The sequence below is a fragment of the Harpia harpyja genome, chromosome 1 (assembly GCF_026419915.1).
Source record: "Harpia harpyja isolate bHarHar1 chromosome 1, bHarHar1 primary haplotype, whole genome shotgun sequence".
In the NCBI taxonomy this organism is placed as follows: Eukaryota; Metazoa; Chordata; class Aves; order Accipitriformes; family Accipitridae; genus Harpia; species Harpia harpyja.
In genome coordinates this window covers 76,071,068-76,094,648 of record NC_068940.1, presented here as the reverse complement: position 1 = coordinate 76,094,648, position 23,581 = coordinate 76,071,068, and the positions used below count along the sequence as shown (strand labels likewise).

The window sequence follows — 23,581 nt, the reverse complement described above, 5'->3', positions numbered from 1 at the left end:
AAGTTGTGAGATTCTTGAACCTTCATCTGTAAGCAGTGGTCCACAGCTCCCTGAAGCCAAATGTTTCAAGCCAAAGCATTTCATGGGTAGCCTGTTTGATGCTAGGATTAGTTAGTTAGGTTCCTGGGTACAGGAAGACCTGATTCTTTCCCCATTTTCCTTTGTCTTGTCTTGTTAGTTTTAACAGTTGTTGACCTTTTCAGTCTGACCTGGCAGGTATCAGTGCAGTGTTATGGTATGAGGAGACAACACAAAAAAAATCTTTTGAAGCCAAGGGGGAACAAGATGTCCATGGTAGGGAAAAGGGCACTGTCTTCCCAGTGTAGACCAAGATGTTCCCCACTTATTCAACATCCTTGTTACTTTTTTTTTTTTTTGTAATCCCAGTATAAATTACTTGGTTCCTGTTAATAACTAGGTTATTAGATTACTTGATAGCTACCTTAATTAGTGTTCTCAACAATTGGTTAATAAAGGTGCATATCAACATATTCTTAATCTGAAATATCAACTCTGTTTTTGCAGCGTTGTCAAGAATAGAGGAAAAATACCACCTATTGCAGTGCCCCTGATTGAGAGTCATGTTGAATATCTGCTTTCTTTTATTTTAGATTTTTAAAAAAATAAATTTAGATTGACGCTTCTGGTACCTTTGCATTTTATCTTCCATTAGCAAAGAACATATGCCAGGTTTTCTAGTTCTGCAACTCTACAGAGTGTAGCAAACTAGGCAGAGCAACATTTGAGGTGGGATGGAAATGTGTTGGTCTGTATGGGCTTTAACAGTCAGTTCATTGACTTTGAGAATTTGTCTGTATCCATAACTGAACAGATCTACATTCTGAGATTTAGCATCGCTTCACTTCTTAAAATTAGAAATAATTAATTTTTTTATTTTCCTTGTTGTGTGATAGATGCAGTAGCTGCTCTTTGGCTACTGAAGAGCTTCTGTTTCTTTCAAAAAGACAGGAGGCGTAGCACTGGAAGGTATATGCCTGTTTTCACTGAAAGTTAATGTATTTTGTACAATCCTTTTCTAAATCCACATTAAAGAGCCCTAGGTTAACTGGCATGTCTTTCTGAAGTCCTCAGAGAAGCCTTTCATTGTGTTTTCTCAGTCCAGAAAAAAAAAAATCCTTTAGCTGTCTCATTAGTAAACCTTTTAAATTCTTCATACCTTGCATCCTCATAGGAAGTGAGTTGTAGAAATCTGACATAATTTTATTGGCATTTGTCGTCGTTTAACCCCAGCCAGCAACTAAACACCACGCAGCCGCTCACTCACTCCCCCCCCACCCAGTGGGATGGGGGACAAAATCGGGAAAAGAAGCAAAACCCGTGGGTTGAGATAAGAACGGTTTAATAGAACAGAAAAGAAGAAACTAATAATGATAATGATAACACTAATAAAATGACAACAGTAATAATGAAAGGATTGGAATGTACAAATGATGCGCAGTGCAATTGCTCACCACCCGCCGACCGACACCCAGCCAGTCCCCCGAGGGGCGATTCCCAGCCCCCACTTCCCAGTTCCTATACTAGATGGGATGTCCCATGGTATGGAATACACCGTTGGCCAGTTTGGGTCAGCTGCCCTCGCTGTGTCCTGTGCCAACTTCTTGTGCCCCTCCAGCTTTCTTGCTGGCTGGGCATGAGAAGCTGAAAAATCCTTGACATTAGTCTAAACACTACTGAGCAACAACTGAAGACATCAGTGTTATCAACATTCTTCGCATACTGAACTCAAAACATAGCACTGTACCAGCCACTAGGAAGACAGTTAACTCTATCCCAGCTGAAACCAGGACAGCATTCTTACTCTCTTGTATATACATATGTATGCATACGCCTACAGATATACATCCAGTGGAACCTTTATTAGGTTATCTGCAGAAGTAGGTTGCTGATATTGGTCTTTCCAGTGCATGAACAATGATGCTGTAAACAAGAAAATAGATTTCCCTATTAATAGTGCCAAATATCGTTGTGCCGAGCTGACATTGATACAGCCCAAACAACTGCAAAGCGGGTGTATGCTTCTTCTGCCGGAAGAAGCCAGACTGGCTGGCATAGTGATGTTTTATGCCCATTTGAAAAGTTGTTAAACCTATTCCAGCTAGAAATCCATAACTCCTGCAGTAATGCTTGGCTTCAGAAACTGGGTTGGGTGTGGGTGGGTTGCTGTGGTCTGACGCTGAGCCTATTCTCTTAGCATATTTGTGGTACGCTGGATTTTGAAACATCTCTGCCAACAATGGAAATTCTGTGAATCATTTCAGAAAAGATAAACAAGCAGGTCTACTGAATTAACTATAGAACTGAATAATATGCCATTAGTAATTGTCCTGTACTCTTAACTATGCCTGAGACGTTTTTAGGTGTCACTGAGCTATAGACTTTCACACAGGTTGCCACCCTGCAGGTATGAATTTCTGTTGTAGAAGCTGATGGAGGAGGTTTGATCTAGTTCAAATACCTAAAAAGTGCCTAAAGCTGAAGCTGTGAAGCTGTGCACAAGAGACTCCCTTAAGATCTCACCCTAAAATGAGCAAGCAGAATGTTTTAGATAAGCTGTTTTCTGGAAATGTTTATGTTTCTCCATTGATGGTGAAAAGAGGCAAGGATCGCCGGGTCAGACTTAGGTGTCTGTTGTCATTCATTTTAAAGGTAGGTCAAATGCACCCCATTTTGGGGTTCTGGCAGTTGACTGTTCGGTTAAGGAAAGCGGATATGGGTTTCGGCTTAGCTGATTGCCTCCTAAAATGGTCAACAGTGAAATAGGTAGTAGTCCTCACAACCAATAGCATCAATTAAATTGTCGGGGTTTGCACTGAGCTGAGCTTACCGACAGCTGTCCGTGCTTCCATTTCCAGTGCATGGGCACAAAGCGCTTCAGGAGCTGCTGCAGTGTAAACTGTACTGCCCGCAGGTGGGATTTGCTGTCTCTGTGATGGAGAGGGGTAAAATGTTATATACCTGCTCTGGTCTACATCTGGGTGAAGCGGATGTCTCTCACTCAATAACTTCTTTGAGCTTTTTGTGATGTGATTATGCTGTTAGCACATGACACTAATACAGTAAAATAGATACAAATTAGCAACAGGCTAATTACTCTTTTTTTTATGTTTTTTTTTTTTTTTTCCTAGCTTGGGTGATTTATATTGCTAATTTATTTGACTTCCTTTTGTGGCAATGTTTCTTAATTCTGAGATTCTGGCCACCTGTGTATATAAATGCATTTTTGAGAACTGAGTTTTCATCTGATTGCAATTACGATCAAAATTGCTTGTAAATATATCTTTTTGAGGAGCAAAACTATCGGGATCCATTCATAGCGTTCGTAACAGCCATTGCTTGCAATGCTGTATTTATAGATAGACTGTGAGTTCTTTGGGTTAATTTGATGGACTTCAAAGTCTACTGAATCTGGATTACCAACAAAGACATACTCTTGGGTTTATGCATTTATATTTTCAGATAAATGTTGTGTTTAGTGTCATTTCTGTCCCGATACAGCATGGAAGCAGACTAAGAAAAGGGAAACTGAACTGTTGAAACTGAGAGAAGATGTGGTGTTTTGAGCACTTCTGTGACTGTGTCCGTGTATGGTATATCAAAAAAGAGGAAACTTTGCCATACATGGTTGCTTAGCATTTCAGCTTTTTGGTTACCACACAGAGACTGATTTCCCAGTTTGTTCTGATGTGCGAATAGTGTCAGAGTCCAATACTCTCTGACCAGCTTCTTTTAGATATTCCACACATGGAGGGTGTGATGTTTAATATCTAATTTACTTATGTGAAGATAGTTGATGTTACATGGGATTTCTGATTTAGCAGAGTGATACAAAATATACTGAAAACACAATACAAATGTAAGTTACACCTAACAAAGAAAAGCAATTGCAATGCACAGTTCAATCACAATACAAATGTGATTCCTATTACCAGCCTCTACAATATGCTCATCGTCACGATGCTGGGCATCCCCAATCACTGGGAAGAAATCCGTGGGCTGAATCACAATATTCTGTACAGACTGGCTCAAAGCTTTTTGTTTTCATCGCCGAAGACATCTAGTTTGAATGTTTTCCCTCATCTTAAAAGAAGCAACCTAAAGTCCTCCTACAAAATTAGTAATACAACATGCTGACCCAGGTCAGTCTTCTCCTCACCTGGCCTTACTGAATTGCTGCCCAGCTCTCAGTGCTGTTGTCGTCATACTCCCAAGTGGAGTATGCTGTCAAGGGTGAGTAATGCTTGTCTTGTGTGTTTGTGGATCTGAGACAGCCTTTCCTGAAGTACAGAGTGAGAAGGAGCGACATGGGATACATGATGCCTATAAGTTACCTGACCTCACAGCAAAGCTTGACTTACTGGAGAAATTGGTTTTTGTTCCAGAGCCTGATCTTTGAAAGCGGCCTGTAGAGTTGGGTAGGTGTGGAAAAAAAACAAACATAAAACCAAAAAACAACAAAAAAAAACCCAACCAAAAAAAAAAACCCCAACAACAAAAAAAAGAGGGGGGTTGTTGGAGGTGGGTGGTGGAAAGGACAGGATGTGGTGGTGTAAAAATATAGATAGATGGGAGTGCTACATTTCTTTCTTTCATGCTCTTGTCATACTTACAGCAATTTTAAGCTTAGAAGGTTGTATCATCCCTGTGCTTAATAGCCCCTGATAGACTCTTCTTCCATGAATTCATCTAAGAGCTTTCAGGCTTCCGCACAGTGGTGAAGAAATGCCTTTCTGAAGTAAAGCTGAGAGTGCTGGTATGTGAGCTGCCAAGCAGTGGGTAGGATAGCAAGTGTGTGCCCCCTCTCTGCGTGTTCAGTCTGTAAATGCTATTTTTCTGACTCACCTAGGATAATAGTTGATTGTGTAGGCATCCCATGCTATACACTGTTGGGTGGGTTTTGGGTTTGTTTTTTTTTTCAACACTCAACTTGTGGATGTGAATCAATTTCTATTGCTATAGAATTATCTTGGCTTGGTTTGAGAGGAATTGTATCCATCACTGCCTAGAAAATAACTATTTGCAGGTTGGAGCAATCCGAGTGTTGACAACTTATCCCCCACTCCAGGAATTTGTTCACCAAAACTAGTGTGTTCTGTCAAAATGTTCAACCTGCTCTGAGGAGGAGAAAGCAGCCGTAGGGAACGTGGGACTGGCTTTGGGATGCAGAGTGGTACAAGTCAGTTATGGACTCCTTTTCCATCCAAGTGAATGCTGCTAACAGCATAATCAGTGTTCACTGGTATGTTTGGAATAGTTGACATGGTGCAAAGCGTTGTGCATTTCCACTGCTCGCTTTTTGTGCCACCTCTTTTTAGCCAGAAATGTCACAATTCAGGTATTTAGAAGCTGCTTCACTGTCCTGCACGTAAAAAGCCATGTCTTAGCTTGGTGAACTCCTTTCCCTTGCACATGATTTGAAGAAATAATTAGGGAGTTCTAAGCTAAAACTTGCTTTACTGCTTACAGCAGTTGTCATTTTGTTAAAGCCAAGGCCTTCACCACTTGCAAGTGTGTAGGAGGTGCTGGCTATTAATACATCCCTCCTCCGATTACTGTTTTTAGTTCATGAAATAATAAACTGTTAGCAACTGGGAGGCATTGCTTTCTGGAGAATGCATGCTTTGTATTTATTTTTTTTTAATTTTAAGCTTAGCCCTTGTAATTTTGAAGACAATTTATGGATTTTCAAATGCTGCAGTGCTGTGTCCTGGAGGCACTGGTGATCTCCTGTGCTTTTGCTGCTGCTCAGAGCTTTGAGGTAGCTAGAAAAACGGAAGTGGCACATCTTCTGATTTTATTATTTGAGTTGTATGAGTAGGGTCAACACTGAGCAGAGGAGTGGTACTCTACATGAGAAAGCTGCTCTTTCTGCATTGGCCTTCATTACTGAGCTGTTCTTGTGTTGTCTTGTCTCTGACAGACTTCATTGCTGGGAATGAAGCTTCTGGTAATTTTTTTAGCACATTTTCTTCCAAATACTTGCATTTATTGGTTTATTGGAGACCTGGTTCAGGGGGACCTTATAAAGTAACTCCATTAATGATTTCTTCCAAGTGTACTGTGAACAGTGTCTAGTACAACAGTCTGCCAAACATTAATGAAGGATTGAACTAAATTGCAGCAGTACCTTTATAATCAAGTTTTTGCTGAATTTCGGCTACACCATTTTTCCTTTAGCAACATCATCTCTTACAGCAATTGCTGCGGTGGTTATATTTTTCAGGATAAACAGCGCATCCAGTGTCCCTCCAAATTCAAGAATCCTGTTCTAACATCTGCACAGTCCGTTGAAAGTGGCGTTGTATAAGTAAAAAACCTTGTTAGCTTTGGAAGAGTAGAGTCTTCTGCTTTTTTCTAAGCTTACCCAACCCTGATTTCTACCAATCCTTTTTATCCCCTTCTTTTTCTAAGAGATTTTCCTGCTGGCAAGGCATGCAATCTTGGTGTTGGATGACTTGCCATCACCTTAAAATAAATGTTAATTGGGTATGAACTGATCTGTAGCAATACACTGTCTCCGTTATCTCAGGGTACTCCAGTTAGGGGCACAGCAGCCTAAGAGAGCTTTCAACAGTCTGAGAAAAGCTCCTACTAATACCTTGTCCTTGAAGAATTACATCTAATTCTTCCTCTTAGTTGCTGAAAGAAACCTTGTTACTGAAAGATAACTTTTTGTGTGTGTCAACCCAAGTGTACGATTTCATTTCCTTGACTTGTATTTTCACCTGTTAATGATTAAGAATTTTTTTCTCAGGTTTTTTTTTTTCACTGACTGTGCCATGACTCATGCGTTTTTCATATGGTTGCTGATTATGAGACAGAGAGGTCTGTTGCCTTGGTGGTTCAATTTACAGTTTTCTTGACCTTGTGAAGTGCATCTGGAGTGCTTTGGTCATGGAAGGTTTCTGTCTTTCTTTTACCTTGTTATTCAGCTGAGCTGCTTCTGCAGAAGTTCTTGGTTAGTGACCTAAGAAATACCTGCTCTCCTGAAATATGTGCAGTGATTTAGATCTCTAATTCAGTGTGTGATTGTATATTAATTGGTGGCAGTGGGGGTTTTTTGACTATTTTTCAAGAAATGTCTTCATATTTAGCAGTTAGGTGATGAGATTTATGGTGCAAATTTTGATGAGTTTGTTTTCTCATTTTTTTCTGGGCTTACTTATTTCTCAGCTGGATAACTACTCACAGGTTTTATGCACAATTCTTGGCTGGAGAATCTTGCATGAGCACAATTTTTTATTTTTTTATTTAATATGTGGTAAGTTTCATTCTCTTGTGGTATTTGTTTGTACTTGCTGCAGAATGAAACCAATTCCACTTGTTTTGTCTGTCCCACTAGGCATACTAATAAAGGACAAGTACTTTTATTGGAGTGGACACTTACTCATTACTGTGAAAAAACACTGTCCTGTGATTAAAAAAAAAAAAAAAAAAAAAAGAAGATTAAGTGCCTTAAGAGCTTCTGGAAGGCTCTTTTGGGAAAGACAGGGCATTCAGTGCATGTCGAAAAGCTGCTACAACACTATCTGAAGGTACTACACATGGTAGCCACTGGTGACAAGGGCATGCTTCCAAGTATGAAATCAAAGGTCAGTATCTAGTTGCTTCATGTACTGTAATGCCATAAGCAAAATTAATCCATAACAGAAGATGTATTTTTCAGCAATAAACACGTGGATTAGCAGTATCCTTTTTTCATGTAAATATTAAAACATGCATTTGATTGTATTTACCCTGCGCATCGTTATGTGACTGCTTAGTCCTTGCATGTTGCCATTGAGGTCATTTGTGCGATAAAATCAGTGAGGGGATTTTAACGTGGCAAGAACCTGGCTCTGGCTTTACTGTTTGTAATGAGTGGGACTTTTGGGATAAAGGTTTCATAAACATTGTAACTCTGCTGGTGGCTTCTATGGGCAAAATAGAAGGATAAACCTGGCTGCCAGTGCTGCTCTTCCTGCTGATTTGTACCATGGTTGAAGTTACAGACCTCCAGGTTATTAGTCACTTCTTAAAAAAACCTATGTTTTAGGAACAAAGGGCAAGCGTCGGAAAATGGTGATGAAATAGCACAAGTCAGCCTACATAAACAAAACCTGGCATGTCTCACTAAGTGTAAGGGGCTTGGTCTTGCTGACTCCCCAGATGTGCAATGAAGGAGAAAGGAAAAGCGGCTTCTTAGCACCGCTCTGGTCCCATCCTCAGCACTTGGGACCCTGGGAAGCAGCAAACAGAGCTTATTTCCTTATTTTTCAACAGTACCAAAGTGAGCTTTAGCAGGAGGTAGGGAGTGTTGCTGCTGCTCTTCACGTTGCAGGCTATCCATCATACTGCCTCAGTATAAATATAAGTAAATAAAGCACTTTTCCTTCACACTGACTGAACCTGGGAGATGTTGGCAGCCAAGGTGGGTTTCATAGCCTTATGAAGGTGCGAAAACTGTGTTAAAGCAGAAAACGTTTCACAGCAGTCGCGGCAGTGAACGCTGCAGCAACGGTGCAGGCTGCGTGACCGATGTGCATTGCGGTCACTCGCCTCTTGCAGTGTCCAGGCGTTGGGAAGTGCCTGTGGAAAAGGAGGAGCTGCGAGAGTCCCCACAGGGTGGGGGTGGAAAGTGGGAAGCCTGATGACGTTTTGGTGAGAACCAGCGGCTGCATTGCATCCGCTCTGTCCTGTCGTCCCCTTACATCACTCTGTTCCTCTGTACTGGTAATGATTTATGAGTTTTCCACCTACAGATTTTGTTAGCTCATAATCTAGCTGCCTGCTGCCTTCCTGGGGAGCGGAGACAGCTGCTGTCTGTGTGCTGACATGTTTCCTCTCCAGCAGAAGTGCAGGGGCAGCTCTTCCTCCATGCTGCTCAAGTTTGGTAATTTGCTTTTAACATAACTCCTTGGCTTGCTGCTGAAAGAAGAGGAAAACCCTCTTTAGGTTTTCATCCTAAGCCTAGAACTGTAACAGTGAGAGGATGAAAATGCCTAGTAACATTGCTGGATGAAAAAGACCTAATAAAGCCTTTTTATGTCCTGGATATTCCACTTCTTGTGGGGAAAAAAAGATCGACCTTGATATTTGAGTTGGGGTTTTTTCCTTCATAGAAACTCTCCCTATCTATGCTTTTATTTTAATTGACTTTGTGATGAGTGCTCCTGTCTTGCATGATGTCTGAGCAAAGGAATGGGATGGAAATAATTCCTGCCAAGCATCTGTTTGTGTGAAAGCTGGTGGTGCTGTGTTGGTAGTGGTGCTCTGGCAGCTCTCTCCAGCACCCTGTCAATCAAATGCCACTGGTGCAAGTCCCCGCAGCAGCAGCATCCCGTGGGGCAGTGCCGCTAGAGCCCACTGTTGGGCTGCCCCCATGGGCTCCCTCGCTGTTGTTACAGTGCCCTGCATACATAGAGCCATAAAGTCTTGGTAGGGAGTTTTGTTAAACAGTTGGGTTTTTTTTGATGTTGTCTGGCATTGATTTCCCTCTCTAAGGCATTGACGTTTCGCTGCTGTGAAGCAACTGTTCTTGAATTCATCGTGAGCGTGTTAATGTTTGAAGAATCTCAGATGATTCTGAGATTTCAGTTAAAAGAAGTGTAAAATGATGCTTAGAGAAATAGTATTGGTTTGGATAAAGGTTTTCAGGTTTGGGGTTTTTTTTTTTTTTTTTGAGCAATATGTTTCCAAGAACAAATGTTTTCAGTATTTTAGCTTGGTAGAAACTTCAGCCTTGTCAAGGCTTTAAATAATTTAGGAGTTAATCATTGTAAGAATTTCCCTGTGGTATGGATAAAAGACTACATTTTTCTAACATGTTAAGCAAGTTCAAACTTGCAGAAGCTCTGAAGTAACTTTTACTTCATCTGTTGCTGGTTTTATAAATTAATTTTATTAATTAATGCTGGTTTTATTAATTAAATCTATTACAATTTTCATTTATTGTTTGAGAAGGATTCGTCAATTATAGAAACTGCTATATCATATATGTCTAAATATCTACAACTGTAGATGTATCTCAGCTTTATTTTAACTCTTTAAGGTCTTCAGCATGTAAATGAGAAGCAGGTGTAGAGAAAGCTGAACTTTTGGACTTCAAGCAGTTTTAGGAGACTGTACCAACTCAACAACTTACGTATTTAAGTGTGAATTGGTTTTGTAGAAGCCTATTAACAAGAGTGGGAGTGGAATTTGGGAAACTGGTTTAAGTCATGCATTTTTTAATTTTTCTGATTAATTTTGTAGCTGCAAGTTAGTTATCAGCAGGCTTAGATGTTTTGAGGTTTGTGCAGAAAATGAGCCCCTTCTGGAGTGTGGTGCCTGGTTCCGTACTGCTTTCCGACATCTCCCGCTTGAGTCAGCCCAGCCCAGCTTCTGACTTACCTGCTTATAAAATGAAAAGTATTTGGGTGTGGAATTTGAACACATGAGTTTTCTGCAAGAGGTTTTCTGGATACTAAATGGAGAATCAAGAGTAAAGCATCTGTTGCTGACCTTCTCCCATCTTCTGCAGAATAGTGGAGTCTGTGAAGGGAGTATGCTAAGGAGCTATCATTTTCACATCTCTTTCTTTCCTGCTGGCAATTCATGTGAATCCTGGAGTATGTTGGGCCGCACAATATAAGTTTGACTGGTGGTCTGAGTTTTCTTTTTGAGGCTATTTCCTTCCTACCTATACCCATACCTGTCCTTAAGATCTTTACTCCCCTGAAACCATTATGACTTCTCTAGCTGGCATTTCAAAATTTGCCTTTGGCTTTGACCTACCCAGATCCTGTACCTTTCAAAATGGAGTCTATATGTAATAGTTGAAGGTCTTTTATGATTTCAAGGCTTTAGAGATACATGACACCTGAGAAGCAGGCTGCACTGTGATGCAATCAAATGTACTGTGCAAGTTTATATGCCGCCACCCTGAATATACAACCTTCAGCCATCACTTTTGTGCTGTGGTTGGTGTGTTCTTGATAAAAAAAGGTAGTTTTTGCATTACATTCATTTTTTAAAATTTTAAACTGTCATCTGGGCACCTGTTATGGTGGCAACAGCACATTTGCAGTAGCTAGTGTCATTTGTAGTATAAATACATCCTGGGCTGGCATATAGATCACTGGGTTGGTTTTGCTCAGGGTCATGCTGCAGTTTCGTGAAGAAAGTGCCTGTGTTCTCCCTGGGCCAGTGCTTGAGGGAGTGCCTTATAAAGCCTGACCCTCACTCGAGCACATTAGAGTGCAGAGCATTTAAAGCTAAATATAGAAGAAGGCAGATCCTGTGTTCCTAGTAATTAACTATTCAAGAGTCTCTTCTGTTGCACTGAACTTCTAGTCATTAAATCTGCCACAAGTGGTGAGTCTAACTGCTTTTTTCATCTTGTTCTGAGCTGTCTTAAAGGGCATATTTTATATTCACAGGGAACAGTTTTAAAATCTGAGAGTCAAGCTTCAGGTGCGTGCAACTCTTCTCAGTTTAAAAAGACACTGCATCAAAGGAAAGGAGAAGTCTAGTGCTAGAAACTTAGCATATGCATTTATATCTTTTATAGCAACTGGGGAACTGTACCAGTATGGCTGGGTTGAAGGTCAGGTGTCATTCATTTCATTGCCCCCAAGGCTTCTGTGTGTTCATTAAGGAAGTAGGCAGTGTCGATCACAGCCTGATGGCATGTTTGTGCTCTGAAAGAGCTGTGACAAGAGGATTAATTCTTACCGGCTGCATGGCTTGCTTGACACTTTCTTCCAAACCTCATGGGCTCCTCCTGCAGTCTCCTGAAATGAACATTTTTAGACCCAGAAAAAGGCATAAGGTATCAGGGCCAAGCATAAAACCAATCAAAAATACCTGGGCAAATATTATATATTATAGATCAGTCTCTTACAAATAACTGAAGGTCAGAAAGACAAACCAGATAAATATGTCTAATCTAGCTGGTCACTGGCTAGAGGCTGGGCTGTTGCTTATCCCTGTTGACTGCTAGATTATCTGCCTAATTAACTTGTAAAGCACCTCCTGTTCCTCTGCCATCTACACAGCTAAGTGGGGGAAAGAGACTTTTGAGCTTTGCTGTGAAGGGAAGCTTGGATCCTACAGTGCTTTAAAAGATCCTGTGATATGATGGTTTGCCATTTTTAACTCTCTTTGCAGATGGGCAAATCGTTTTTCCAGAAGTCTATTTAGTGTTGCAGTTGTTTCGAAATGTTCCTTGGTCTGTTAAAACTGTAGCTTTAAATCTCAGTGATGAATGTGAACCTCTCGGTTTAACTGCTTGTTGCATCTTTGTATTTTTTATGACTTGCAGAAACGAAAACCAGTCTTGACTCTGAACTTTACTGGCTATTTCCAGTGCATGTGGGCAGTTTTTGACTGCGGATACGTGGGAGACCTAGACTAGAAAGCAGTGGTTTGCCAAGTTAAACATTTGACATGCCGCAGAAGTGGCCAGCTGGCCATGCTGCAACTAGAAGAGGTAGTCTGGTGAATGGGAATATATTGTATAGCTGGAGCATTGTTAACAGAGTTGTTAAATGAACTTGCAGGGGTAGAGAGAGCATTACTAGGATAGTAATGTGTGATTGATGGCATCTTTCTAGCCATAGAGCTTGAGTTTCTCTTCGCTCGTGGTAGGAAGAAGTGTTGGCAAATGTATGTACTTTTAAACTAGACGTGCAGAGTCCACAATGAAGAAATACAAATAATACAAATTTTTGTAAAACTAAAGTTATTAGAAGAACATCCCCAAAGGACAAAGCTTGCATGGTAAGGCTTAATTCTGGATGAGCAAATCATATGTAACAGTGACCTAATGACCTGCAGGTTATGAAGTAGGTGACCTGTCTTAGCGCTGGCACTTGCTGTTGGCAGGACAGGGAAATGACCTGTGATGATTGCCACATGCTGCAGAGCTTCCTTGTATTTGCTGCTGTTTGCATTCAGCTGTTGGTTCAGCTGAATTAGCTGCTCATTGTGCAAGTTGTGTCTTGTGTGATTAAAATAATTATATCCAAAGCTGAAAAATAGTTTTGTTTTCTTTGGATAAAATAGCATTAATATATGATCGCTTCCCCAGTTTTTTAACATTGCATTGATATTCGCTGTTAAGATTTGAAGTAGTATAAGCCCAATATTTTTTACTGTTGTTTTTACTATATGATGCGCCATGTAGGTCCTTAACTATGTGTTTATGCACAAAGTTGATAGGGGTAGGGATTTGTTTATCTTCTATTATTTTTACAACACCTGCATGTTTTTAGGAACTAAAAGTTATTAAGATATAGTGATGCTTGGAAGAAACATTTGAGTGGGATTTGATGGTTGAAACATTGTCTTTGTGGTTAGACCGCAGTCATGTCTTCAGCAAGATGGTGTGTAGCCCTGGGAGTCCATCTGCATGGTGAACATGCTGGAGGGCAACACCTGTGCCGCGCCGAGCCCCACCAGGATGGTTCCAAGTCCTGTGCCCTACTGGCTTCTGTGCCCCTGAGCATCCCCGTGAGCTGTGTGGGCAGCGCTGCTGTACCCCTGCCCCAGCAGTAAGGGCAGAGGCTTCATCACCTTCCTGCTCGGGTTTGAACCTTCAGGGTTTTTTATAGGGATGCTAAGAGCCAGGTTTTGAGAAGCACATCTTATCAAATTTATTCTTAGATCGTAGTGCTTTTCATCTTTAAGATAATGTGAATTATTCTTTAAGTATACCTCAGGAACTATCTTTCCCTTTCACATGTTGGGATTTTACTACACTGAATGTTTATTTTGCCTTTAGGTTAAACTGTTGCCTGTAAATGCTATAGTAAAAATATATCTTTATCTTTTTTTTCCCTCCAGAAATTTTATGAATAAGAATCAGAAGCCGGTGCTAACAGGCCAGCGGTTCAAAACTAGGAAGAGGGGTAGGTTACATTACGTTTTTTACTTTACTTTCCTCTTTGTTAAAATGACTAGAAACAGGGCAGGTGGAATAGCTGAAAGTTCAATAGGGTTAAGGTTTTTCTCCCCTTCTCTTCAGCCATGTTAAGAGTGCAGATGTTATTTTTAACTAAGCTTTAAAAATTTTATTATTTTCACTGTATATTTTAGGACTTTCTGTAAAATTTGGGTTCTGTAAAATTGGGTTTATTAGCTGTTAAGTCTTGTAGAAGCCTCAGGTAAAAAAATAGATTCTAACTGAGTTTATAGTATTTTTACATACAAGGAGGAGAACTTATGTTTGTTTCAGGTGTTTCTTAAAATGTCCTTTTCAACTAAGAAAGCAAAATATGAGCTTTTATTTAAAGGTCGTGTAAAGAAAATTATCTCACTTTCTTGGTTTTGATTTTTGTTTTTATTTCTTTGACTCAAATCAATGCCATCTCTATAAATTAACCTTTCACATCTAAAAAGGAATTCTCTCATCTTCTTTCTCCATGAGATGGTCACATCATCTCACTGGCCCTGCTTTCTGCAACAATAGAGGTCAGAAAGCTCCTTTTTCACAAATATTTATTTCTGCTGTGTTAGTGTAGTTTGGTTTTTTTATTGTTAAAATAAAACAGTTACCGTTGTGTAAGTCCCATTTTATTCACTGTGATACTGGTTTTCTGTAAACATGACCAACACTCTCTTTCCTTATGTACAATATTCCATCGATTTTTAAAGAAAGCTAAGTGGTGCTAATTATACTGATCATCCAGGTATTCTGTACAGCGAGTGTCATCCTAACATGCTTGCTCATACTATACTCAGAGCTCATTTGTCATGGTTTAGGTGTCTGAAATGAATGCCCAACACTTTGAAGCAGAGAACAAAAATACATGTAATAAATGACTTTTTTATTATTATTATTTTTTCAGAAAAAAAAGGTCTTGTTTGTGAAAAGAAGGCTTAGATTTTTTGCTGTTGCAATAGCAGATTATTATAGCACACACAGGTGGGGTTCCTGTCTGTCATGTAACAGACTTTTTCCATCTTGACTTTCCTGTTTCTGATCAATAGCTAACACCTGGTCTTAAAGTCTTGTGACAGAAAATGTACATAAGAACATTTTCTCAGTGTGGATGAGAGAAACAAAAAGAGTTGATGACCTTTCTCAGAAAGTTACAAGTTCTATCATGAGTCTGAAGAGCTGAGTGAGTGTCTTAAGATCTAGGATGATCGTGAAGCTTGGATGAGAATTGCAAAATAGTTTGTTTTCAGTCATGTTAAAAAGCAGTGCCAGCTTTCTCTCGTCTTTCTTCCCTTGCACACATCACTTCCTCAGATCGTTTGACTGCTGTGGTCTCTTAAATGGAAAACGTCCTTTCTATGATGCACATACAACATTTGTAGGTATAACTAATTAAAAAAAGAAACCTATATTGTTTGTAATTAAATGTCACAATGCTCCAGTAATTAGTGGGATTAACTTTCTATCAGCATGGTCCAGAACATTATGCAGTAGGAGCTGTACACTGCATTAACTACCAACAGTATAGATATAGCTAGAGGAGTGGAATTAACAATACTTAAAGAAATACCTCTGTCAGATCAACCAATAAAAGCAATCAGGTATGCATACTGCTGGGTTGATCCAAAGTATTATTCAGTCTAGGTCAGTTAGTTATGGTACATATGTTGTTTGATTAAATTGTCTTAGAAAACATTCTCTCTCTCATAAAGACTTTCTTTTCTGTCCATGTTTTGCACTGTATTTGGCATAATGGGTCCTAATACAGATTTGGTCTTTGACTCCTATTCAACAGAAGTAATAATTAGAATAAATAAAGAGGTTGTATTCGTAATTCTGTGCCTATCTCTTGAATTTCTGTTACAGTGATTGGAAGTGGCACTAGATAACTCGACTACATGGAAGAAGGAAAAGGCTTGGGGGCAGTCTGGAAGATTAGGGGGGTGGGGTTTTTGAGAGATTACTTAAATGGGATTGGGGATATTAAATGGCTTTAATATAGAAATTTTAACATGCAAACACTTCTTTATGTGCTTAAAGCATAAAATCTCTTCTTCAAATATGGTGGGATCCTGGTTGCCTTACAGATACCTGTTTTCTTTCTAGAGGCAGAGGGCCTGAGGAAGAGAAATAGCTTCCTAGCATGTTTATTCCCTTCTGTTTGTATATACTTTTTGTATCATAGCAGTGTCACAGACTGTTGTCTTGGACTTAAACTAGAAGATACTATTAGGTTTTTTTATGCAGCCTTTCAGTGTATCAGGGAGTCATGAAATTTCACCCAGGTAAGACAGAATGTAGTGGCTGTGGTTTGACCATGGCATTTCAGTGGTTGAGACTATTCTGTGTGTAAAAGGCAGGCAGGTAGGGGGTCTGAAACATGCAACTGCTGAGGGGAGTGAGCTGGTTGAGAGATGTCTGCTTGTTCTTACCAGTTGATTTGTGTCCCACAATAGTCTTTTTCCCCTTCTGCAGCTCCCAGGAGCACTGCCATCCGAGGAGACAGCAAGGTGTGACATGGCAGTCAGGCATCTAATAAAAATAATTGTCCATGTGAACTCTTATCACTGGTCAGCTAGCTGCAGCTAATCTCTGAAGGTCAACAATTTCTGAGCTTTCAGAGAGCAAAAAAGGAGGAAGACAATGGGGTGTTTTTCTTTAAAGTTTGAAAGTGTGCTTAGTGTCTAAAATATTTTTGAGAGGACTATGAAAGAGGAGCTTGTAAATCCCACTCCTTCCAGTTCTATTAGTTGACCTAATAAAAGGTATAAACCTTGCCTCCAGCATATGTAGCGGCAGGCATTAAAATCAATTTTAAAATATTTGAAGGAAGAAAAATGATGTTGTAAAGGGAAGAACCTTCTGAGAGAAGGGGGCATCTCACAGTTCTATATCAAGTTTTTAGCAATCTGGGCAAAGAAAATGGTTTGGTTAGTTCTTTGTATAATCTCTGTACCTGTTGAATACAGCTTTTTTGGTCAGGGTCAGCACCCTGGTCACAACTGGCCAGTTGGCATCTGGCCAGTATTTGTGCTTATGGTGCAGATACACAGGATGTGGATTGTATTGACTCCATGCATGCAAATTGATGTCTTTGTGTGTTCTGAAATGGAAGAGGAAGAAATAGGAGTAGCAAAAATGCTATTAGGTAGTAAGGAAAATTTATGTATCCAGACAGTTGACAAATACCTACAGGACAAAAAGCTTCCTGAAGCATTAACAGGAACAAACACTGTGTATTGTTTAAAGTAAGCTGACAGGCAATACCTGAGACCCAAGTTTGTTCCCATGGTATAGATAACATAGAGTTAATATCTGCTAAAAAACTGGTGCAAAAAGGTAAATGGCAGCATAAAAAGAAGCTAAGCAAAACGATGCATATTACTTTCAGGAAGAAAATTATCTAGTAAAATGTCAGTTTTAACACCTTTACATTAACATGAAGTCAGAAGAGGGGCCAAACAGGGCACCTCATTTTTGTTCCACAGAAATACAGTTGTGGGCCTTCTGTTGAGGAGTTATGATTAATTCTTAAGGAGAGGGGTACAAATGTACTTCGTGATTTCCTTAGAAGCAAAAGAAAGGAAGTAAGGATCTGGGAACATGATGAAAATTAAAAGCTCTGTATAGCACTGCTGCATTGGATATTGTGTGCATCACATCTGCAAGCTACACCTGCCTCCACTAGCCTGTGATTGAAACTGTGCTTGTTTAGTAATAGTGTACTTGACAGCTCAACATACTGTCACCACTTCTTGATGATGGCTTCTTACTCACCCTGTTGTACTACATCAGCATATTCCTCTTCAGTACATTAGCTTGGTAGGAAAATGTTTCAATACAATTATAAATAATTTTTCATGCAATGAGTTCACTTCCTGTTCCTGTGTAAATTTTTAGTTTGTGATAGACAAGAAAATAGTAGGGTACTGCAGATGAGAGGAGGACTTCTGGGGCAGGAGAAGAATCTCTTTAAAATAGCTAAGAAATACTAATCATGGTGTTTGTGTTTGTACTGAGCACTGCGTACCCATGATACCAAGCATATAACACCTTTCAGTTTAGACATAAACATCTTAAATTTTTAGACAAAATACATTTGAAAAGGTAAAATAAGATTGTTTTTTTTAACTCCTCTCTTAAGACAGAACTCTGTCTTCTTACTGGTTAATGAGTCATCAACCATTTTTTTTACCCTGCAAATAATACATACTTATCTAGTAACCCAAAAGAGAATAATTATACTCAGATACTTGTTTATGGGTGGAGCTGGGTTTCTTGTGCGCAAATAAAACTGCCTGAAGTACACATACTGAAGTACTTACGCTTTCTTCAGTAAAAAGCTTGTTTGTCTGTCGGTCGGTTGGTTTGGTTTTTTGTTTCGGGTTGTTTTAGTACTTCAAATTGGAAGAGAGCTGAAACTGGGTATTTGGTAACCAGTCTGATAGCTCAGATGGGATTTCAGTAGTATGCTTCTCTGTAGGCCTTTTCCCAAAGGCATGTTCTTCAGTTTTCCCACTTGACCCTGTCGGGCATGCCCTGCAGATAGGAGAGATGGTTACTCAAACAGCAGACTCCAGACCTTCATCACAGCTGAAAGTTGAGGTAACACAGGTGAGACCCTGAATATCTCCAAGGTCTGGGGTGAAGTAAAAGCCTGGGAAGAAGATGCCTGCAGTCCAGAGAAGGGGCATATTGAGTAGTTTATTGGATTACAGGAGCACAGTAGGGGAGAAGCTAGGTTGGCACTATGGGGTTGTGTGCATTGCTTCAGGACGAGCTGGGGTTGGGAGCAGGTGGTTTCATGAGCATATATATGGGTATCCATGGAGTTGAGTAATCCTCAGCTTTGGTCTGAGGTCAGTTTTGGGGGATGGGGCAGCAAGCCATGTGGAGATGGGTCATAACGTCAACAAGCCACTAAAAGCTAGGTGTGGTAGGGGATTTCTGGAAAATAAGATGATGCTTCATTTTTCCAGTGCTTCTGAGTGCTTGACAGGCAGCCCTGGAGCTGCTGTTGGCTGCGTGCTGCCAGGCTCTTTGGAAGGACCAGTTGACTAGTCCCCTGAGCTTCCCAGTGGCCTGGGACACTGAGTGGAAGGGACTGCTTTGTGCCTTTCAGATGCGATTGTTATGGGGGAAGGGGATGCATTGGAAGAGGAGGAGAATGTGCAAGTGATGCACTGAAGATGGTAGAATGAGTGCACCCCAGGTACATGCAGGGGAGCAAGAAGAGAAACTTTTCTATATGAGAAATAATAAAGCCAATAAAAGTAGGCATTGTGTGTAAAATAGTTATTTAATTGCCATAAGACTATTGTGGCAGGAGGAAAGAGATTGGAGGAAGAAAGGCTGTCAGAAACCAAGGTCCTCTGGTTAATGACTGGGATAAAAAGCTGCACTATGAGTTGCAGGGAAAGAAAACTTGCAGCTAGAGGATGTGTAAAGTCCAGAACCTCTTCTCCCCAAAAGTCTGCAAGAGTTGCGGCTGGCATGTTTCAGACTGCGTTAGCACATGTTTAGACAGGAATTTTACCAGTCCTCATTCATGTTGGTAACTAAAAATCTCCAGATTTATCCTCTTGATATAATATGTGCAGGTTTTTAAGAACTTGTATCAACATTTGTGTCAGCAGGTGATAACAAACTAGCTTTGCTTTTTGAGTGCCACAGAACAGCTCACAGTTCTGTTTCTGAAGTTCAGAGTTATTTTGACGCTAACAAGCATTTTGTATTTGCCCTTATACAAAGCCAGGACTTGTTTTGTTAAGAAGCTTCAAGTGTCTGTGGTAAGCTGTTAACAGCCTGCAAGAAGAAGCAGCAGGAGGTATGGGTAAATCTACCTAGCTTTATATGGAGGTTGCAGTTACATCTGTTGTGGCTAATGGCCTTGACATAGATAGGGATGTTGTCTGGGGGTCAGACTGTACCTTAATTGAGTTCAACCAGGGACAGCTGTAGAAAATGCAATGTGAGCACTGCTTTTCCGTGTTCCTAGTGCTGCTTAGGTCTGTGAATATGAAAGATAAAATTCTTGGTTACACGATGTTGCCTGGTCCTAAATGTTTATGCAAAAACTATTTTTATTAATACCGTGATCTTATCCTTTCCTGAAGACTTGTCTTTTTGAAAACATTTTAGATATGTGACCATAGTTCTTTAAAGAAAAATATCAAGAAATGAAAAATTGAGTGTTCCTACAGTGAGATTACGTACACATAACTGACATTCCCTTTACTCTGCTATCAGATTTAACAATGTATAATGATACACAGATTCAATAATATCTTCAACAAGAGAAGTAAGAGTATGAAATTTGAAAACAATTTCAACAGTTGCTTTTCCTCCTCTTTATTTATTCCCATATGTTTCTGTGTCTTTTGGTGTTTGGGGGATGAGGAGGAGAGGGAAGTGAGGGTAAACACTGCAAAATTTCCAGGGGTAATAAAAGCCAAACAAATAAACTTTCAGTGTGTTGACCACAATGGGAAGAATATGTTTAGGTGCCATGGTTGTTTCAATTGCTGGCTGATACAGGATTTTAACAGAAAGTTTAAAAACTGACTCTCTCTCCTTTTCCTTATTTATCTCCGTTCTAGATGAAAAGGAGAAATTTGAACCCACAGTCTTCAGGGATACAATTGTCCAAGGCCTCAATGAAGCTGGGAGTGACCTGGAGGCTATAGCCAAGTTTCTGGATGCAACAGGCTCACGTCTTGATTATCGCCGCTATGCCGACACACTCTTTGATATTTTGGTAGCTGGCAGCATGCTAGGTAACCTGCAGTGTACCTGATCCAGAATTTTGATGATCAGCCTTGCTTCTTTTAAGATGCTATTTTTTCCTTTGCAAAATGGAAATTATAAACTGTATTACAATTTTCCTTATCTAGATACTTGTTGCATCTCATATCATAGCACTGTTTATTGTTTGTAGTGTAGTAATATCTAGGCACTTGATTGTGTGAGGCATTCTGCAAATATTACAAAAAACGGATGCTGCTCTAAGAAGCCTTCAGTCTGAGCTGAAACAGCATATAAATGCAACCGCAAAGAAAATGAGAGATGCTAACTAGGGGAAACAGAGGAATTTATTAGCATAAAAAAGTGTAATACAGCACTCCAGGTCATTAGCTGTTGCAAAGCTTGCTTTGTAGACATTGCAACAAAGGCTAGCAAAGAGGAGAAGTGAAGGATAATGAGGAATGCTTTGTGGATGTTCATGGGGCATTTCCTCCAGGTATCAGTGGCAGCTTGGGCAAAAACACGCCTTTCACCTTCCTCTGTGTTTTGAATAAGTTGACCCTTTTTACTGGTCACATTGGTTTGATTTCTGCTTCCTGCTCTTTGGCATGTAGGAAGAAAAGATGTTTCTCTAAGACTTGAGGTAATGCAGGAAACAAAAGCCAGTGGAAATATCTAGGAAAAAAGTTCTCAACAAAATAAGCCAGGAGAAAGCTTTTGCAGCAGTGTTTTGAACATTTATGTGGGCCTGGTAAGCATTAGAAGGGGTTAGGAGGATGTTCCAAGTCCTCAAATTAGTAACAGAGTGCTAATACTTTTCTCTTTGGAAAGGATTTATGTTATTGTGGTGTTTAAAGTAGTAGTTAAAATATGCGCAAGGGTTATGCTCCTACCCATATTTATTTGATCACACTCAGTGCTCTCAAAACCAGTTAAGATTCCTTAGTGTGAACTGAATCTCTCAGTCCTGTGAGGTCTGTGTGATCTAAGGTGCAGCATATCAGCCAGCTGTCCCTTCTGACAGTTGCCACCACAGCCTCGCAAAGCTCCGTCTTTCTCTGTTACCCCTTCTCCCCTGCTAGCTAACCCTTGCCTTTTGCCTCAGTGATACTAAAATAAGACTTATTAGACTTAATAAATCTTATAATTATAGAACATTCTCTAAAGTGAGAAATTGTTTCTTCCTTTTTTTTTTTCTTTTTTTTTTTTTCCTCTTTCTTTTAGCTCCTGGAGGCACACGCATAGATGACAATGACAAGACCAAGATGACCAACCACTGTGTATTTTTTGCAGATGAAGATCATGATGCCATTCGAAATTACGCTCAGGTCAGTAAAGGCGTGGTTGATTACTGTTTTCCATTTGTGTATCAAAAGGGATTACAGTGGAACATGTGCAGACTGTCTAGGCTGCAATAGGCTAGTTAAGGACAGTTGAAATTCCAGTTAACCAGTAATCTGCCCTAACCTATAAATTTCAGGTAAGAAAATAGGATATCTAAGATAATCTGATCACAGCTGGCAATGCTTTCTTTTACAGAAAGCAGTCTTACTTATTTCAGTCTGCTGTTGGTTCAGCATATTTTTAGACACCATCCTTATTTTTTGTTGACCTTTTCTCTATGCAGCCTGAAAGATTTGTATGAACATGTTTTTAGAAACACATGAAGTATATGAATGACAAAAAATATAAAGCTCATGCCTCTAACCTTTAGTTGTGTAACTAGCTAGGAATTGGGCATATAGTCCAAGAGGTTTAATTTCTCCTACATATGTGATATATAATTTCTTTTTTCAGGAATAAGGCTTGCACAAATAGGCCTATGTGAAATTAACAGAAAAAAGCAATGAAGCCTAAAACATTATTGAAGAGAAGCTAACATTGTGTAACTCCTTAATGGAAGATAATAATTATATGAGAAAATACAATAAGAATTCTATTGAAAGTTCAAAGCCACCATGCAATTCTGGATACAAGTAGGATTGCATAAAAATGCAATACCATTGAAACTCCCATATGTCAAAAGTCTGTTGTTAATTAAGTAACATATTTATCTTTTTAAATAACTACTTATTATTGGGATGCTGGAGACAGTAAGCGAAAGCACAGAAGTCACTGTCCCTGCTAAGGTGTTGAGGGTGGTCAGTTGCTGACAAGGTGCATGGTTGATTTAAAGGGTGCTGGGATCAGAGTCTGCATCAGTAACAAATGTTTGCTAAATAGCAGAAAGCTCCTTTAAAAACACATCTTTGATAATCTGAAGAAGTGAAATATACTTATTTCTGGAAAGGAAGTCAATATATCTTGTGTATCAGCTTTATTATCTCTTAAAAACAGGGTATTCTACTTAAGGAAAATCTCTGTTATTGGTAAAAGCATTGATTCTGTCATCTTGAATTTTAATATTTTACTGGTTTGATAATAAGAATTGGCAGTACCAGTCCTCCAAGGAGAAATTTAACTTTAAAGTAAAGGTTGCATGTTGGAAAATGGAAATGAAAGCTTCAGGATTTGAAGCAGTAGAATTTTCAATGTATTCTCTGTATTTCAAACCAAAAGCCACGAAAATAAGTCAAGATTTTGTAGTTAATGCCTGAAGAGATGTATCCTTTTATAGACCTCGCCAGTTTCTTTCATGCATAATGGGAAATAGAGCACTTACTGTATTATGAAAAAGTGGAGTTAGGCTAAAATAGTGTTTAGAGCTTCCTTATCTTCTAGGTAATCTTTTAACTTTGACTCCCAAATGAACCAGTAGTGTGGCTATTTTTGTGGTTTTAGTCATGGAAACAATTGAAAGAGTGAAAAGTCTTCAAGAAAAAAGGCTAAAGCTAGTGTTGATATTTTAGCAGATTATTTGCTTATGAAGTGTACTTCTGTCATTTACAGGGACTTACAAAAATATACAAAATT

At 39.6% G+C, this 23,581-nt stretch overlaps 1 protein-coding gene across 3 annotated transcripts in view; it reads left to right on the top strand.

Moving 5' to 3' along the window:
- Window positions 1–23,581, top strand: part of BZW2 (basic leucine zipper and W2 domains 2) — a 62,650-nt gene that overhangs the window by 8,963 nt on the left and 30,106 nt on the right. For 2 of the 3 annotated variants that reach the window (XM_052800836.1, XM_052800814.1), the window contains exons 2-4: window positions 13,828–13,892; window positions 20,524–20,700; window positions 21,893–21,996. In XM_052800836.1, coding sequence (XP_052656796.1) covers window positions 13,835–13,892; window positions 20,524–20,700; window positions 21,893–21,996 — 339 coding nt within the window. In that variant the 5' untranslated portion in view covers window positions 13,828–13,834. Of the gene's footprint in view, window positions 1–11,336; window positions 11,356–13,827; window positions 13,893–20,523; window positions 20,701–21,892; window positions 21,997–23,581 lie in introns of those variants that run through there. The other variant, XM_052800825.1, reaches the window with a different exon arrangement.